Source organism: Brienomyrus brachyistius, chromosome 13 (genome assembly GCF_023856365.1).
Source record: "Brienomyrus brachyistius isolate T26 chromosome 13, BBRACH_0.4, whole genome shotgun sequence".
NCBI classification, from domain to species: domain Eukaryota; kingdom Metazoa; phylum Chordata; class Actinopteri; order Osteoglossiformes; family Mormyridae; genus Brienomyrus; species Brienomyrus brachyistius.
The window spans coordinates 5000478-5019900 of NC_064545.1; the positions used below are offsets into that span (position 1 = coordinate 5000478).

Sequence of the window (19423 nt, forward strand, 5' to 3'; positions counted from 1 at the left end):
ATTGCACAACAAAAGTTCCTCTAATCGGCAGCACTGTGTACGACGTTGTAATAAACACTTTGAACAACCGCATCCATTCCAGTTTTGATAATTAAGAAAGAAAATAACCAAAAGTGAGACAGAAAAAACAAAGAAAATTCACCATAAATATAAAATAATTTACACATTAAAGCATCATTGTACAAGAAATAAAATATTTTTCTTTTAATGTTTTCTGATAAATTATTTAATAGTTTTTTTTTCTTTTAAACTCAGTGAAATATATTATTTTTTTAAAGATGTTTTTTATTTTTGCTGTCTACAAAGAAGGTTGATACCAGACTTTAAAAATAAGTTATATAGTATATACAAAACTATTGTAGAATATCCTGGAAAGCAGAGGCAGGCCGGACACAGGCTGTGTTTGTAGCATGGTAGCTTGCTAACGTTGATGAGTTTCGCTCACAGGCTTTCCCTGTGTTGATGGCAAAGAGATTCTCCTTTTTGTCAGTTCACATTAGAATTCTCCTGCAGCATATCAGGTATATATAACAAGGAAGATTGCAGGAGATGAAAATCAGAAAATGGGGGATATACTGCGGAGCAGAAAATATTTTTATTCCCATCAAAACAGCTGAATTTAAGTCGCCTACAGAGAAATGACTCCGGGCTTTGATTTGTTACTTATCTGCTTGCATCTACTCAAATATGTAGGTTTCAGCTCTCAGACACTACGTGCATTCAAAAAGCAGCCCAGATTAATGAGTGCCTCCGACTCTTCACCTACAATGCGTTCTTGATATAAGTGTTCATATGTTCAGCTGAGTGATGTTGTTCATACTGCATCGGACATGGGTTAAGGCTCCCAAACTGACAATGTCAAAAAAAAATCCTTTTCATAAATTAAAAAAAGAACTTTTAGTAACACTTTACTTAAGACCATGTTCTTATTAGTTATAAACGCACTGATAACAAATAATAATGCATTCATAAAGCATTATAAACATTGCTGTAAATATCAAAAGCGATAACAAAATATAGGCATGTGTATTGTGCATTATGAATGCTTTATGAAGCTCATCTATAATGCATTATAGATACCATTATAATACATTATAAAGGTCAGTATAAGCATTAAGGATGCTTTGTACTGCATTATGAAGGTATCTATAGTGCATTTTAGATGAGAGCGTCATAAGCAGTCATAATGCATAATAGATAATGTGTTACGCCTTTCGATACATATTTAATGCCATGTTTATAATGCTTTATGAATGCATTATACTGCATTATGAATGTGTTTATAAATGACTAAAATTGGCCCTAAATTTAGTGTTGCTAAAGAAATATCCACAATAAAAAATCATTTTTAACATTTTAATATGATTATTATTGGACTGTCCAGGCAAATATAAGGACAATTTCGTGGCAAATGCTTGCAATTTGATTCATATACTATGAAAAAAAACTAAATAATAATCTTGGTTATTATCACCAGGCTTTAGAATATGAACCCAATTAACCCCATGCACCAATACTACTTTCTCCTTCTGCATTTATTCACACTGGAATGTGATATGAACAAGACCTTAGTCTCACCAGTATAACCAGTGCTGTAAAAACAGCAGAATGCCACCCCTGGACACCCCCAGAATTCCAAGAACCTGAAGCCAATGTCTTTTACAGTTGGAGCCACACTCTCCCATCAGGACCTGCATGGTCAGTGGGTAAAGCTCCGATGTCCAGACGCTTATCTATAATTCTGAATTTCTTTAATCCAATCATACTATCCTAATCTGGATCCTATTAGCTATCCGATGGGACATTGCAGGCAGGCAAATTTCTATACACTACTGTTCACAGGAAAATACTAAAACAGTTTATTTCTAAAACAAGGGTGGTATGATGATACGAGAAGCTCCAGGTTCCTTATCGCTCACGCTGTCCTGTCAAACCTGGCTCTCTTCCAGCCGTTACCATGACAGGGCTGCAATTTTAGCTTTTCTGTTGTCGCACCATGTTCTAGTGCACTTAGGGATGGGGAGGCTGACTCAGTATCTCGCCACAGGCTGCCACCAGTGGAACAACCGTCCTATTTTAAGATGCATGTTTTCCATTCTACAAAAACGTAAGGCCCTGGGGGACGGTCCAAAGCAGGAAAGGACTCTATCAATACAATTTCTTATCTCTGAGCCTGAAACTCACACGGAAAAAAACACCTAAGAACAACCAGGGCATGAAATTGATAGATTAGCCTGAGTTTTCCATTGGCCACTGGCAGAAATGCATTACGAGAAGATTATGCACTGCTCTGATGACAAAAGGGGTTATTTTATTATTGAATAGTGACTACGTTGAAGTTCAGCCTTTTCATGCTAAATTCTGAAACACTTTGAGAAGCATATTAAAAATGCATTACATCTTCCTATCTATGTCATTTTGCTTCTTGCCTTGACTTAATTAAAAAAAAAAAAATGACCGTTTAGGTAAAAAGACTGTCCTCCTTGTTGACTTAGTAGCAAATGAATCCCGCAGTGCCTTGGGATGTCTGCTCTGTTTTGCACCCCTCTGATGTCATCGTTAGGGTCACGTTGCTGGGCAAGACCCTTCTGGCAGTAATTTAAAGTTGAACACGGAGACACATGTTAGATCCTGCAACACGGTGCTATGAGCCCGGGTGCCTCACGCCAGCCAGCTGCAGGCAGGAGTGAGATGTTCAGTCGTACCTTTTACATGCTGTCATGATGGAGCACATTTCTCTATTCCATGCACAACACAAAGCAACTTCCTGCCCATTTTCAGTAACACATATTCATTCTGTAATACCAATCAGAAGCTCATTGCTTTGGCTCCTGTCACCTATATTTAAAACGCTGAATACATAAAAGTGTAATTAAAAGATTTCATCTTACATAGGTCTATACTGTCATTGTAATACATAGCAATTTCCATATCTGGCCATTTCAGATTTTAAGGTGCCCTCCAGTGAAAATCCAAATTTCCTATCATGTCATATTTGTACATACACCTTTCAAATATTGTCATGCGTAAATAGATTACCTATCGTGATATTTTAGAAATTTTGGCTTATAAAATAAAGGAATGCCAAGGATAATTTTCACATGTTGGGTTAGGTAGATTAGTGCTTGAGGGCGTACCTTACAACTGCTGTAATACCCATCAAGGTATGCACCCCCCTGGAATTAAATACAGATGTCTTAAATGATGGTAAAAGCATCGTATAAGCAAATTTGATGTAAAGATCTAAAAAAATAAAAAGCAAATAAAGAAATACATAAAAAGAACGCAACACTTTTGTTTTAAATTAATTCAAATTAACAACTGAAGGAGCACTGCAATGTTAGTTTATTAGGAATAAATGCCCACATTTAAATATTTAAAGTAATTTAAGTAAAGCACTTGGTTAAAGTATACAGACTGATTTCTATCATTTCAGCTGAATGTCCACTAATCCTCTATAAAATCAATGGCACGAAAAAATAACTGTCCTCTTCAGAGCATCTGTAAGAAATGATCCCCAAATGGCAGACTTACTACACTGCGGCACACCTGAGAAACTGCAGAAGCACACTTGGCATACAGATCGGGCAGCTAACGGTTTTCCCATGTGGTTATACGGCATGGCTTCCTGTTTTATGTACTGCCGCTTCTCAGTCTTGCGTCCAGGAGGTTCACCGGAATGTCACAACATGTCACTGAGTCTATAGGTATACAATTAATTCATCATTATGCACTGCTACCAATAATGGCCAGAGTCGGTTTTACGGTTCATTATTTCGGGCTGTTCGATGTTTAGAGCTAACCCAAGCGATTGGGTAAACACGACGCGTTGGTGTGGGTGCGGGAACCATAGGCTTTTGACAGTTTATAAGTGATTAAAAAATACAAATGATTAAATGTTTCACGTACTAGCTACACCTTCTCACAGTCCGATTTCTGCAGCGCTACACGCTGGACTAATAAAGTCGTCTCACGAGTGTAAGACCAATATGGCCGCCTACGCTTAAGTGTCTCTCCCGGTTAGCGTTGGGGACGATGCAGCCTTCCTCGCTGCCCCTGAAAGGGGGCTATTTCCGAAAGGTAAGCATTACATAAGCAGACAGTGGGAGACCTGCTCCTTCCTTTGAACTTTTCTTCTGGTCATAATCTATTCCAAATAAAAGGACAACAGGCTCCTAACTTGCATTTCCCAAAATATGAAAATGTTCACAAGGCTATTGGAGCTCTTAGAGAAACTCCATAGTTTCCGAAAGCAAAATAAAGCTAATATATTGTACATCTGTATTACACTCAACACTCATGACTTTGAATTAAAATAGATGCTGTGCTTTGCAAACCCTTCTTCTTCCAGTGACACTGTACGATACCCTGGGTTGCACTGTGCTTTTCACAGTTGTCTCGTTGATTTATTTATTTTTTTAAAGTCTATACCATGACCACACAAGGATATTTTCTGTACCGAAACAGACCCCACTCAGAGGCACAGTGTAACTCTGGACCACTGGAAATTTTTTGTCCAGGAACACATATTTGTTGCCTGTGATGCTGGACATGTTGGTGCACTGCACAAATATCTGAACAAATACACAGGAACTGCTCTAAAACTCTTGACGAGACATATTTAATGCAAAAATAACCAATTATAAACTTGATTACTGAACTGAAAAGTAGGGGAACAGCATCTGGTGACAGCAGTGTAGCAGAGCTATAGCTGAAAGGGTTATGTCTGGGCACTGTACAGTGTCTGAGAGACTTGGAATGTATCTGTTCAATTAATTGGTTTACTGGAAGTAAACAACAGATTTGGCAGAAGGCAAAAGGTGTCGGACAAACCAATTTAAATCGCTTATCAAGACTGCAGTGATTTCTACTAAATTGGGCCTAGGTAGGGATCTAAAAACAGGTCCTGGGATCCCGAAGCTTTTGTTTGGTCCTAAGGAGTGGGGTTAACCAAAGTCTGGACTTACACCTGTCTTTGGAGGGGGCTGAGGATGGACTTAAAGATCAGCCCAGCTCGTTCTTTACCTAAATCCCCTTCCCCTGTTAAGTGGTCACATTAAGATTTGCGAAGCGTCTCTGGAAGCTATCCAGACCGAGAGAGCTTTTAGGAATAAAAGAAATTAAATACAAGTATGCAAACAAAATGCAAATTTGGTACCTGAGAGAGCCCAAAGCCATTCCCAGTTAATGACAAAATCTTCAACACTTAGGTTCAACCAACATTTATGATCTGAAATGGATGCATGCTCTTTGCAACAGAAAATAAAGCAGAACATTTCCTAACATTAAGCTTTGGAATGGCCTATATTTAGAGAGGCTACAATTAAATTTGCATCGCGTTGAGATCTCAAAGGCTCATATAAAATGTAAGATAGAGGAAAGCAGGTCAGGGAATTCGCTCACATTTCTATTTACATACTCTAATGATAATACTAAATGACTTATAAAAGCTTCCAGTTGTCACTCTGTCATCAACAAGTAATGTTTGACTTGTAATTAGGCTTCTAATTGAGAAGAGGATGTTTTTGCTTCCATTCCATAATTTAAAACATATTTGCCTTTATACCTCAATCTTGAATTGTCTCCTAGGAAGTGCACGTCGATCAGCTTTTCTATTATCACACGGCAGGTATCCTGACCCCAAAAGACCACGCCCACTTCCTGTTGTAACTTCCTGCTTTTGCCTTGTCTGTTTAGGGATTCCACAAATGCCCTGGTAACCATCACAGGGTCGTCTGAGTTCTCCCCCAGGACCTGGCCAGCATCCATTCACACTCTTCTCCTTTACTTCAGTTAACAGCTCTTTGTGAAATCTGTTCCATACTTCTTTCGTTAGTGACCTATGCTAGTGAATCCCTGATGCAGTAAAAAAAAAACGTAATAAAATACTTTTAAAAAACAGCTGAACGAAAGCACGCGGTTTCTCAGTTTCGCTTGGTCATTTCAGTAGATTGTCGTTTGAACATGAAGGCCAGCCTGCCTGCACACACTCCCGGTGCCTTTTTTTTTTTTTTTTGTCCAGCCAGTTCATCTTGCAGTTGTTAGAAACTTGCAGTGAAATGTACAGCATGACGAGGAAGATATCCAGTGGCAAACCAAAGAAAAGTTCCACAGAGAGATCGAACGCTTTCACCAGAACCGTCCCGAGAGAAGCATTTTTCCTCCTTCATTATCAAAAGCAGATATTCTTAAAAAAAAAACACAAAACACCAGAAATTTGCTCTTACAACTCTGCTAATCTAATATACTTTTCTAAAACTACCTGATACAGCAAATAGCTACAGGAACAAATCATTTTAAACCCCTCTTCTGTTTTTTTTTAAATGCTTTTTTCCATAATTGGTTTTTTAAGTCATACTTAAGCCACTGGATAATGATTGAATGTCTCTCTTTCCCCTAATATTGAATTGTAAATACTTGCAGCTACAAGGTAAGAGTTATATATACTGTATATATATGAATATATATATACATATATACGTCCTTTAAAAAGCATTTGGTCTTTTGGTCCCTATATCCTAAGGAATGATGCTTGTAAATAATCTTGAATTCTCCTCTTCCCTTTCCAGTTCATCCACTGCTTGTCCTGGCAGCCCTATCAGGGACAAACATACCTGTGTAGAGGCACAAAAACCAAAAAGCCAGCAAGCTGCTGTGTCTCCTTGTCTGTGTGCGTGTGTGCAGCTGTGCGTGTGTGAGTGTGTGTGCTGTTTTTGGTGTGCTTGAAAGTCTCTGTGTGTTTCCCGGTAAAGCATGCTTGGAGCGCTATGAGTCTGTAAAGGTTCTCACTCCTGCTTCAGAGAACAGCTGCAGCAACTTGGTCACAATAAAATTGGCTTCCATCAACTGCGAATGAAAAATTGCCAAAAAAAAAGATGGAGGGGGGGAAAAAAAAGAAAAAAAAAAAACTGGGTTAGGAAAAAAACTTCCTGGATCCTTTTTCAGTCGTTCGATTTCTTTCCCAAATAATCAAGGGACCGTTCTTCTTTCAGGATATGTGGCAGAGCGAGAAGTCTTTGTACTTATACTGCACTTGTGGAAATAACATTTGGAGACCCTTCACCCTGAAAGACAGAGAGCAGCGAGAATGAGATCACGGCAATCACAGCTGAGTGCTTTGCTGCCTGTAAGCTCACAGACAGAACCGGCAGAAACAAAACAAAAGCAGAAAATAAAAAAACAATAAAAAAATATTTAAGCACATAAATCAAATCCAGCAAAAAAGGATGTACTGTGGCTGAGCTTTACCATATGGAACAGACATGTATGGTTAAAAAAATCCAAAAATGCACTGTGACTACAGATTGGAACGGCTGTCATTTAAAGCGACTGTATTGTATTCCTGTGATGTAGGGTACTGACATTAAAGGTCTTACTGCCTTCCCTGTCTGGCTACGCAGAACAACTCCGGTAACATGGGGCACGATGACTGACACCAAACAAAGGAGAAGAAGGTGGATTAAAAATAATGAAAAATAATCATTTCAATAATTTAACAAATAATGTTGTATGAGTACATATGCGCTATTATTCATAATGTGAATATATGTCTTCCTAAAAGTAATTTTGCAACATGTATTAACTTTAACGGGAAATGATAATCAGAAAGTGTCTTTCTCAATTGTTCATGTCCAAAATGGACTTTTAAACCTCTGAACATGCGAGCAGTTACAGGCACTGGATGGGATTTCTCTGGATCCATTTGTGTCTAATGAGACAACGGTGACATATAGGAGATGTGTCACATCTCCTTTTTTTTTCGAAAGTCAAGCTGAGGTACAGGGCATATGAAATTACTAATTCATGGCTGACCTATTTTAAACATACAGACGCAGGAGGGCCTAAGATTCTAATGAGAGCACACACTGTTCCATCTTTTAGTTACTACTCTTAATTGCACATTCATTTAACCCAGGAAAGGGTGACATTCATTTATAAAGTCCAAGAAAAAAAAGGCAGGCATTAAGATAATAGTACCTGGGCCTTGACCGAGCATTTTCTCAAATTGTCAAAAGAGTCCACAGACATCTGATTTTTTTTTTAAAAAGGTGTGTATACCATTTGGAAATGATCTAAAAACACAGTCGCTTTAAAATAGATCCTCTCAAAATTTGCAAAATGAATTTAAGCATAAAGTTTTGGAAGGAAGGCAACCAAAATAAACCACAAAGAAAAATATTATTTTTCCACATTGAATATTATGTTGAAAGTAGAATATATACTCCAAGCACATATATGTTCATTTCATATGGGCATATGAATTTCCAGACAGAATTTCCATTGGCGCATGCTGATTGGTGTAGAAGGAGCATGCTCAGTGCAACTATTCCAGCATGTTAACGGCACACACCTGAAGTGGATCTATGAGAGGAACCAATAAAGAGAGCAACAAGAAGCAGGCGAACCCCAATAGACCACTCCCCTTCAAGCCGGCCAATCACCTCCCTGGCCGTACCCACAGCAGCAGGGACTGGCTTTGGAAGGGTTTTTGGAGAATGCAGGCTGAGTTCAAGGAAAGCTCAATAGGAATCACGCAGTCTTATCAGGGTTGGTCCGCAGGAGAAGGAAAAAATAAAAAGAATGTAACTTGCATGAAAAGGACCTTTTATTAGATGGCAGGAACCAATCAAGGAGGCAAAAAGGGGGAATCATTTTGGATGCTCTGGTGTAATGTTATCCAAACGCCTACTCTGAGAAGTTGAGAAATAAGAGTATAAATCCTACTAAAGGTCAATATATTCTTATGTAGGAGTACCATTAACAGGAAGTGTATTTTATTGGGGTATCGGCAGAAAGTGATTGGAGTCGTTTTTCATTAAGTGTTTACACCACTTGTAAATCTACCCACAAAGCCACCATTTACAGGTCAAAGACATGAGAAATGTTTTAAACAGACAATCACTGCCTAGAGGTACAGTGGAGTCCTGACTGTCTGTTCGGTATAGTTTTTATTATGTTTACCGTAGATCTATTGAATTGGAGGTTTACGGATTCTTACTGAAAATAATCACACAGTAATTATAATAAGTGAATAAAGAAACATGATGCAATGATGTGCAACCTCTACATCTATTGCCTCGAACTATATTTCAGGGCTTGTCCCCAAACGTCCAGGATCATCTTCAGGTTTGTCCGTGACAGACGATTTTAAAAAGGTCCTTTTTTGCAAATAATAATACTCTCAAGATAACAAAAGTGGGAATCAGCTCCTTACATGAACAATAACATTAGTAAAATCATAACAAAGAGAAAATAACAGAGATTACAGAAATAGAGAAATACAGAGTACAAAATATTCATACACATTCAATTTCACAAAAATAAAAACACACAAGGTCACATTACAACAGCAAAATAGGGGTCGAAGTTCACGTCTGACCATGGTTCACCAATCAATCATCACTTCAGATTCATTTACAACAGCTATCATCTATCAAAAGACTATCAACCGCCAATCAACTGCACTTAACAGGTTGCCAAAATCATAGAAATGTCTAATAAATATATATAGAAACGACGTCACGTCATGCAACGCAGTCACAGTCCTGCCACATGACGTCATCCAAAACAAAATGACACCATGGGTTCAACTTACAGGTCTGGGAGTTTGTCCCCCATGACAGGTGGCTACACAACAGGGAGGCCATCTTGACCTATGATTGGACCTGCGTGGTTTGCAGGTTGGTTGGGTGCAAGAGAAGAAAAGATGTGGTGGAATTTCTTTTCCTTATGTTGGAAATAGAGTTGACCCCACCCGCCGTCAGTCCTCCGTTCCCATCAGCTCCCATTTGTCTAAAAGTTTGGCTGACAAATATGTGCTGGTTATAGCCGTTTAACTGTTAAGTAAGGAAATGATTAGAAAATACAGGGAGTAAGTGCTATTGAATATTTACAGGTCTGCTCTTGCGGTAGTATTTTAAGAATCATTATAAATTATATTCATAAATTGAGCAGATGGCAGTAATGGACGAAAAAATGAATAAATTAAAAAGGTAGGTAGCTTGTAATTCCTTTTTCAGACGGCTTTTCTGCTGAAACAACACTCGGTTCCTTTCTACTGTCTTTCATGACAGTTGTTAATTCTTTGAAAATACATGTTTATTAAAACAGCTGAATGGAGTTAGCAGATGGTCCTATCACACTGTAAGAATATATAGATGAGGACCAAAGAGCACGGACGACCCAGGATGAAAAGGCCATGCCTTGAGAGACCTGTAAATAGTCATGATCAGCTACTAAACACATCAGCCTGCACCTCCGACCGTTGGTAACCTGCAGCTCCATCCATTTCCAAGGCCTCAGTCCTGACCTCAATCCAAATAGATGCACTAGAAAAGTCACGTGACCGTTGTGAGATTCAAAAGTCGTGATACGAAACGTAAAACATACATCAAGACTTCCTTTAAAATAATGCATGTTATTTTTTTGGTTTAAAAACATTATTTCCTTGCAATGTGTCTGTTTTAATATTCCATAGTATTTGCAAGTATTTCATTAGTTGAGTTTCATCTCCTGTAAATTATTCACAATTTAATAACCTTGAGAGCTTAATTTTAGCGAAATGTTATGCAACATTAAAAAAGATACTTAGAAACAACGGACAGGAATGTCCTGTAAAAAAAGACCTATAGATTTTGCTTATGGAAAGAGTGATCTTCATAGTCCAGCAAACATTATATTAAAAACTATATAGCGGAGGCCCCATGGCTACAACAAATACTAATATCATTTTTATGTAACTGTTATAAAATAGCAAACCTATATTTAGGTGCATTTTATTCCGTTACGCAGCAGTTTCTCTCTAGAAAAACAGAAGTTTGAATTTCCTCTTTCCTCCTCTTGCTCTTTATGAAATCCTAAAACAACAGTCTACGCTATTTGCATTTTTTGTTCTTTAGCACACCTGGACAATGTTATCAATGCGACTTGATCCATCACAGCAGTCCATCCGGCTGAAAGAGTAATATTTGAGTTTGAATTGCCAGCAGCATATGCCGTCTTCGGCAATTTTCGGCACATTCTCAATTTGTCCCTTGTTAAAACAAGCAAATTACACTGTCCAGACCATTTTATAAATTCAAAATTAGACATTCTGCCGATGGTCTTTAAAATTGGGAATATAGCGATATCACGCCAGATAATCATAGCTGTATTGATCTTTTGTCTGCCTTGCCATTACCACTTGATAGCCAGCCCTAAGATGCATTTACAACAAGGCTATAATCATTCCTTTTGTTCCCTCCGCATATTAACATTTATACCGTGATAGTAGGATAAATCAGACAATAAACAACGACAGTTATAATTAGTCAAAAAACCTGTTACTTCTGGTGTGAAGGATGTTGAAGCTCAGTAACAATCTTTCACAGTGCCTGTCCTTTGGTGATATTTTGTTCCTGACTTCTCCATTAATGAACACACCAAACAATATGGCTGCTGAGGCTGAGATATTGAGATACACAGGGAAATTGGTATAGATGGGTACATTTTTGAGATTCTCAAGTGTCACGCAGTCCCACTGCCCAAGAAGAGTCTGGGGTCCATTTGTCCCGAGCGCCCCAGCGAACGAGAATCTGTGTGCCAGCTCGCGCTCGGTGATATCAGCACGTGGTACCTGGTGGTGACGGCAGAGCAGTCAGTAAGGTCTGTTGGCATCTTTCGGCCGCTTCAGCTGCACCTTCAGCCTCTTCATGCCTATCTGGAAGCCGTTCATGGCCTGGATGGCAGCCTGAGCGCTGGACGGGTTGTCGAAGCTGACAAAACCTGGACGGGCGAGGCCAGCAGGCAGTGAGATCACCTGGCACTCAGCGACGACTGCGCCGGCATCGCGGATGCGCTTCATAGTCCTCTGAATCGATATTTCATCGTATGAAAATGAAGATAACAAAATTAAAACATATATCTATAAATGGATAAAAGTGGATGAAATGAACAGAACTAGATAGCTGACAATATATGCTTGTGAATATGCGGATGTAAAGACAGGGAAGGTCGCAGTTCCAGTTAGGCTGTGCCGTGTTCTATGAGTCGGGGTTCCTGGGCGCCATGCCCCATACATTGTGAGTTATTACCTGAGAGTCAGGGTGGAATGAGCCCAAAGCTTTCCTCCCTGCGACTCCTGGCTGCTCTTATCTGACACGTCTGTGATTGACGGCTTGAATTTTCCACTTGCCAGCTGATTTGATCGTGCCTCTATGGGTCCAATTTAATTTGGGGGAGAGGGCAGGCTTTTGTCAGCTCCAGAGAGATAAGGCTCATGCTTTTACAAACCCTTTAAACAAAACCGGCAGTTGGGAACCTGTCTAACAGCACCAATTCCCTTCAGAAGGGGCTTTAATAAATCTAGCCATTTCATTTACATTGGCTTCCAAAAGCATATCATTGGGGAATAAGGGAAAGTAGGGAATAGAAGAAAAGGAAGCAGCCTCTATCATGTCACTAAAAGTTGATACAAGGTCCTCTGCCATATATAACAGTCAATGCGGATGAAATAGTTATTTTTCTATGGATTCAATGGAATGCCGTTTGGACTTAAAGACCTTCCGGTGCATGGTTCTACAACAGCAAGGGTCTCAACCTGCCTTTGTCATCAAGTGACAATGAAACATAATATCTATGTATTATATACTAATTCATTATGTATTACACACTCATTAATTAAATTCACTTCTGGAATAATTAAAATATGACCTTTAATATTTGTATAAGTTTCACATCAATTGCTCTCTAAAAACAGTGCAAAATGAGGATTTCAAAAAAATATTTTGCATCATTATTTACAGCACTTAAGGTTAAAAAATTCACAAACTGCTTTATGCTGTCCAGCTATTAGATGTTTAAAAATAGATTTAAAAATGACTTTATAAACTGTTTAGTATTTAAGTATTTTTCCACACTGTGCGCATCCCATTATGTTAGTCCCAGATTACTAAAATTATAAAAATGTTGTAACGGCGTAAGATAGTAGATAAAATAATTAATGGTACTGTAGCATTAAAATAAATGTAAAAATAGCATCACACATTTTTCAATGCGAATGTGGGAAAGCAAATTGAGTAGAACATACAAAGCTCACAAATTGGTCCAAAAGAACAAAAGACACGTCTTGGGGCCGTAGGACTGACAATCCACACCCCCAAGCCCAAGCGAGCAAGCCTTACGCAATTATAATATAATTATATATGAAAATTAAACGTCAGAGCTGAGGCATTTAGCATATAATTCAACAATACAAATTGCCTTGAATCTCTTTTTTGTTTTTATTCATACTACAAGATCATTCGGGGTCATCATTAATTATATTTAACAATAGCCTGGCACAAGGGCAAGAACTTGGCGGCAATATGGAAAGTGAAATTTCTCTCAGACAAGAGAGATATTTCTGAAAAGAGAAATCGTAATTGCGATGTCTGCACTATTGAATGTTTGTTACTTTAATACTGCCCCTATTTTTTATTTTTACAGTTTAAACAACCGAATTACACAGTGACACGCAATGAATCGGAAACACGCTGAAGGCTAACGAAAGTCGTTAACAGTAACCAATGATCAGATGTATTTCAGTAGTACTACAGCCCTCCTATCTTCACTGAGCAGGAAAATTAAAGTTTAACATGACATTTCTTTTTCATCTCCTTACGCCAGCCTACTTCTAAATTATGACTAATGTCGATGCTTACAAATATAACAACCATTTTCATAAAATACGTACAAGTATATAAATTATGTATTTCAAAATGTTTTTTTTACTCACCTGTTTTATGGCCGTGTTCATTATTTGCGACTCATAATATATTTGAACTTGCATCTTCATTATGTCTTGAAACTGCTCTTGTGCTGTTTAGTCATTGGTAATTGATTTTTTTGTGTTCTTCAAAACGGGGTTCTAATAAAATGCATTTATTTTTCAAGCATGTTTCCGTAAGAACCATATTTTATTTTTTAGACTGTAAACAACTACGCAAGGTGTTAAGCTGGTAAAATATACATTTTCTGTTACAGTTTCCATGCTAGACTTCTGTAACACTCTTAATAACACTAACTTTCATATATTTACACAATCACTGCTGTGCCACTCGGCAAGGAAGACTGAGTTGGATTATTTTATCAGTCGCGTGAGTCCGGATCTATACTTTTCTTTGGCAAACTATATTCCAGTTCTGCACAGTGCTAACAGCTTACATTCAGGTTGACAATCTGGAGTCATTATGACATAAAGGTTAAGCCTGTTTCTCATTCCAAGCTGACTCATTCCACCACGGTGACAAGAACAAGCTGATAGATGTCGAGATACTGAACTGGAGCGGAGCTGCTTCCACTGTTACAGTGATGATTTATTAATGGAGGAAAAAAGCAATGTGAAAGAGAACACATCCTAGAGAGTCCCACAGAAGAGGACACATCGTAGAGAGTTCCACAGAAAAGGTCACATCCTAGTGAGTCCCACAGAAGAGGACACATCCTAGAGAGTCCCACAGAAGAGGACACATCGTAGAGAGTCCCACAGAAGAGGACACATCCTAGTGAGTCCCACAGAAAAGGACACATCCTAGTGAGTCCCACAGAAAAGGACACATCCTAGAGAGTCCCACAGAAGAGGACACATCCTAGAGAGTCCCACAGAAGAGGACACATCGTAGAGAGTCCCACAGAAGAGGAAACATCCTAGTGAGTCCCACAGAAGAGGACACATCCTAGAGAGTCCCACAAAAGAGGTCACATCCTAGTGAGTCCCACAGAAGAGGACACAACCTAGAGAGTCCCACAGAAGAGGACACATCCTAGTGAGTCCCACAGAAAGGGACACATCCTAGAGAGTACCACAGAAGAGGACACATCCTAGAGAGTCCCACAGAAGAGGACACATCCTAGAGAGTCCCACAGAAGGGGACACATCCTAGGGAGTCCCACAGAAGGGGACACATCGTAGAGAGTCACACAGAAGAGGACACATCCTAGTGAGTCCCATAGAAAAGGTCACATCCTAGTGAGTCCCACAGAAGAGGACACATCCTAGAGAGTCCCACAGAAGGGGACACATCCCAGTGAGTCCAACAGAAAGGGACACATCCCAGTGAGTGCCACAGAAGAGGTCACATCCTAGTGAGTCCCACAGAAGAGGACACATCCTAAAGAATCCCACAGAAGAGGACACATCCTAGAGAGTCCCACAGAAGAGGACACATCCTAAAGAATCCCACAGAAGAGGACACATCCTAGAGAGTCCCACAGAAGAGGACACATCCTAAAGAATCCCACAGAAGAGGACACATCCTAGAGAGTCCCACAGAAGAAGACACATCCTAGAGAGTCCCACAGAAGAGATCATGTGCTAATGATTGTGAACAATATTGTTTTTTGTTTAATTTAATATGATAAATTTCGAATGTCAAGTATAAATTATATTTTGGAAATTAAAAATATTTTGATAACCCAAAATAACCCAAAGTATGTTGTTAAAATGCCATACCTTTTATGTGACTAAATCATTTATGGTTTTGAGTGTTTCCTAATCTTCGGAGATGTTTTTTTTCCCTCTGCTGCATACTTTCTCTTCAAAGCAGTGGTTAAACTAACATTTGGAAAAGCAGTGACTTTAGAAAGTAAACCTTTCCTCCAAGAGGAGTTTTTTAAGCTTTTGGAAACATCCATCAGATAAGGAATGTCACTCGTCCCCGGCTCCCACGCGACCACTTCGGCTACGTTAATCCCTGCTAATCATCACCGACTCCCAAGTGTTGCCCAGATAACATGAAAGTGCAGATGCTATCAGTTTAATTTGCTGGTAAGGAAATGCATTAGCAGTTATTCATATGTATTCCTTACACCTTTTTACCAAAATACCAAAGCTAAAGTAAAATACAGTGTTTATTGGCATTTGAAAGATAATTATGCACCAAATTAAGTGTTTGCACTGAGTCTGAAGAACGATTTGCAAAAACATGCACATGGACTTTGAGTTGGAACTGACTGACACAGATTTATAAGCCGGAGGTGCTTTAAGCTTATTATGGTTTGTATCTCAGCAAATTGCACTGTTGTCTCTCACCTCCAGGGTTTGGGGTTCAAATCCCACTTTGCCCTGTATATGTGGGGTTCGTAACTTAGGTTAAGTGGTGTCTCTGATTTGCCTGTAGTATATGACTGTGTCTCTGCCTCGTGCCCATAGCCTCCGGGATAGGTTCCGGACCCCCCGCGAAGGATAAGCGGTTTGAAAAATGGATGGATGGATATGACTATGTGCATGTGGCCAATTATATTTCATTATGGGGACCAGATTTCCCCACAAAGTGATGAAAACCTGTTGTTTTTACTTTGTGGGGACATTTTTCTTGGTCCCCACAAGGGGAAAGTCATTTTTATAGAAATTCATGAAATTAAAGACTAAAAATGTCAAAAATCTTGTAGTTTGTTTAGCTAAGCCTGGGTAGGGGTTAAGGTTGTCGTAACTAGGATTAGGGTATAGAAATGAATGAATGAAGAGTCCAGCACCTAATCTGTGTGTGTCTGAGAGAATGTGCCTTGTGATGGACAAGCATCCTATCCTTCCTGCTTTGTGTTGTCTGGGAAAGGCTCCAAGACCCCAAAATAAGCATTTGGAAGATGGATGGATGGATGGATGAATTAAAATCAAAGTAATATTTAAAAATGGACTAGGTACTATCCTTTTCAGTGTTCAAAATATGAAATTAATCTAAAAAAATAAAAAAAAATTCCCCTCTGAGACAGGAGGTAAATTGAATTCTTTGTCAAATGAAAACATTTGAAATAGGCATTGTCACTTGTTGACAGGTCTTGACTTTTCTGTCTTCTTACCAAAACATTTGCTCTGATTGGTGGCCCGGTCTACAAAGACTTTGGCAGAGATGACACTGCCGAACGGCAGGAACATCTGCGTGAGCTCGGCGTCTCCGAACTCCTGGGGCAGGTGGTAGATAAACAGGTTGCAGCCTTCTGGCCCTGGAACAGGGAAAAGGGGCTTTTATTGGGTGAACAACCAAGCACACGCAAAGTTTCCATGTGGACAAGCTGACAGTGCCAGTATCTCGGGGTGTATGACTGCTCTGAAATAACATCATCAAGGTCCACACCACTGTACATGAGGAAATTGATTAGCGAAATGCAACAAAACCTTGTCTTATTGCTTTATTATATGCAACTCTTAATTTCTGCATAAGTTGTACATTGATGCGCTTTAAACTGGCTGTTGTCTTTCCTGCCAACTAGATTACACATTACATAAGACAGGAACATTGCAATTATCACCTTTTTGTTTAGAGAGGCAGGGAACTTACCTTCCCTCTGCTGCTGGGGGATGATGGCTGGTTGCTGCGGAAACGCTTGGCTGATTGGCGCATAGGCAGCGGGGTAGGCTGCTGTTGCAAGGAAAAAGTGAAAAGAGAAGCTTAAATTTACCCCTCCCTATTTCACACTTGTTCCCAGGTTCACAAAAAAAAAACACAACCTTATGTTTTTCTTACTCAAGCTAGAAAAACAAAAGCCTTACAGTGCAACCGAAACATGCCTCGCCTTGTTAGGCATTTTTTCAATGCAAGACATAAAAATTTGGTTACCGCGATGATTTATTAACATTAGTATTGATTGAGCTGAATTCATTTGATGTTGATGCGCCTTAAAAGAACACTGCCTGAATTTCCGATTTGTTCGATTTCTTACTCAAGCTATATCACTCCAATCGCAATTAGAAAGCCCACCTTCCGATCTGAGAAGGCTTAAGGGTGCCGGGTGGATTCAGGAGTGTTATTAAGCCTCGGTCACATGTCATGTCTCAGATTTACTTCTGCGGTGAAGAGCTAATGCTAGGTGAGCTGACTTGCCTGGTGTTTATCAGACTTTACATGTGTGTGAAGTGCGTTGGGCTACACAATGCGACTGAGTGGATTTCGAGACCTGCGTAATGCTGTACTCCTGCGTAGGCTTGCTGGAGGGGGTCAGCCACTGTAGGACTTTGTGCTGTGGAAAGTGCACAGGAAGCAGGGGTAAAAGAGCGGAGATTAAAAAAAACAAGACCTGCTTATAATCTTAGCGCGGATCAAGGTTTTATGAAAGGCACAAGAACTTCCTTAATAAAGGGCTGTGATCATTGCATGCGCCTAGCACGATCCGGGGATTACATCTCTACAGGAGGCAAAGCAAAATGTAGCTGCCTCACCAGGGTAGGGGTGGATGCCGTTACTGAATATGGGCTCTGATGTCGGCTGGCCATTGGTCTGTGGCGGCAGGGCGCTGAAGCCGTTGACCCCGATGGGAGTGGCTATGCTAGGCACGGCTGTGGCGTTGATGCCTGGTGGGGTGCTGGTGCCTAAAAAAAGAAAGGGTTGTACCATTAACACCAAGAGGGGAGTTTGGGAGGGAGCAAAAATGTGGACTGTCTGGCAGGGAGCTAGCTGGGAGCAAAAACACTCTCTGGAGGTCTCCAACGACCGGGATGAGAAACACTGCAATTGAAGACACGGGTCACGTTCTGTTGTTCTCCACGCCGTTAAATCGTAAGGTTTGTAACCCCACCAATGCCATACTTTGATAAAGCAATATAAATTTTTTCCCCTGTGAAAGGTATTTAAGTTGTAAATTGTACATTCATTACTTTAAAATGCCAACATTATATGGATGTAAAATGTACTATTCACAGACTGGTGGAGACATTTCATTTAATGAATGTGTCCTGAAGCAGTTAGTGCCCCGACAGATCGACAGCCACGTATCACAGGGATAGATACCGGGCAGCAGGCAAGGAGGAGGCCAGGTTCCATCTCTAACAAAATCCTTTGCCATTCTTGGAAAGATGATGACATTCTCCCTCAAGGTCATCAGATTGGCTTCAGGTCCACTGAACACCAAATCGACAGTTTGGGCTGTGTGACGTGGCGAGGAAAGATCTAAAAATGTTCAAGCCAAGTTCCTGTGCCATCAACGTCTGTTCTTACTGTGGACCTCACAGCAGGAAAACTCAGTCATCAATCCTATCTTCATGAATGCTTTGGGTGTCTTGGTGTACAGGAGCGAAACGTTGACCCTCAGGGGCTCATTTACTGTCTGACCATTCTTGGGGGCAAAATGGCAGGACAAAGGTCTCATCACTCCTCGGTCCCGAAAGCGAGGCTTGTCTCCGGCCCTGTTTATTTCCTCCATATTTGGCACTCTGTGACCTTTTACCTGGGCTGGCATGATAAATGAGACAGACGCGACACCGGCGGCATCAGCAAACTGGCCCCCAGTGGCAATTAGTGGGTTTCTCAGCTACTGTCCGACGCTCTCCCACTGTGAGGAAACTCCCTGACCACCCAAAAGCCCCCATCCCACTTCTCTGACATCCGGGCCACTGTGGCTTTGTCCCGTTTTCCACGGCGTTTTCCAGAAGCAGTGTTGAAATACAGTGTTAAACTGTCGGAGGGGTGGGACG

At 40.0% G+C, this 19423-nt stretch overlaps 1 protein-coding gene across 8 annotated transcripts in view; it reads right to left on the minus strand.

Annotated features, from left to right (window-relative positions):
- Positions 1-5991: 5991 nt before the first annotated feature.
- LOC125705923 (CUGBP Elav-like family member 4) overlaps positions 5992-19423 on the minus strand; it is an 83007-nt gene continuing 69575 nt past the window's right edge. For 5 of the 8 annotated variants that reach the window (XR_007381775.1, XR_007381774.1, XR_007381776.1 and 2 more), the window contains exons 8-13: positions 18173-18322; positions 17911-17973; positions 17295-17375; positions 16816-16959; positions 9596-11763; positions 5992-7064 (exon numbers count right to left, since the gene is read on the minus strand). Coding sequence is in view for 1 of the 8 variants with exons in the window: in XM_048972282.1 (XP_048828239.1) it covers positions 11636-11763; positions 16816-16959; positions 17295-17375; positions 17911-17973; positions 18173-18322 (566 nt within the window). In the remaining 7 variants the exon portion in view is untranslated. The remainder of the gene's footprint in view (positions 7065-9595; positions 11764-16815; positions 16960-17294; positions 17376-17910; positions 17974-18172; positions 18323-19423) is intronic. The other 3 variants (XR_007381771.1, XR_007381772.1, XM_048972282.1) reach the window with 3 other exon arrangements.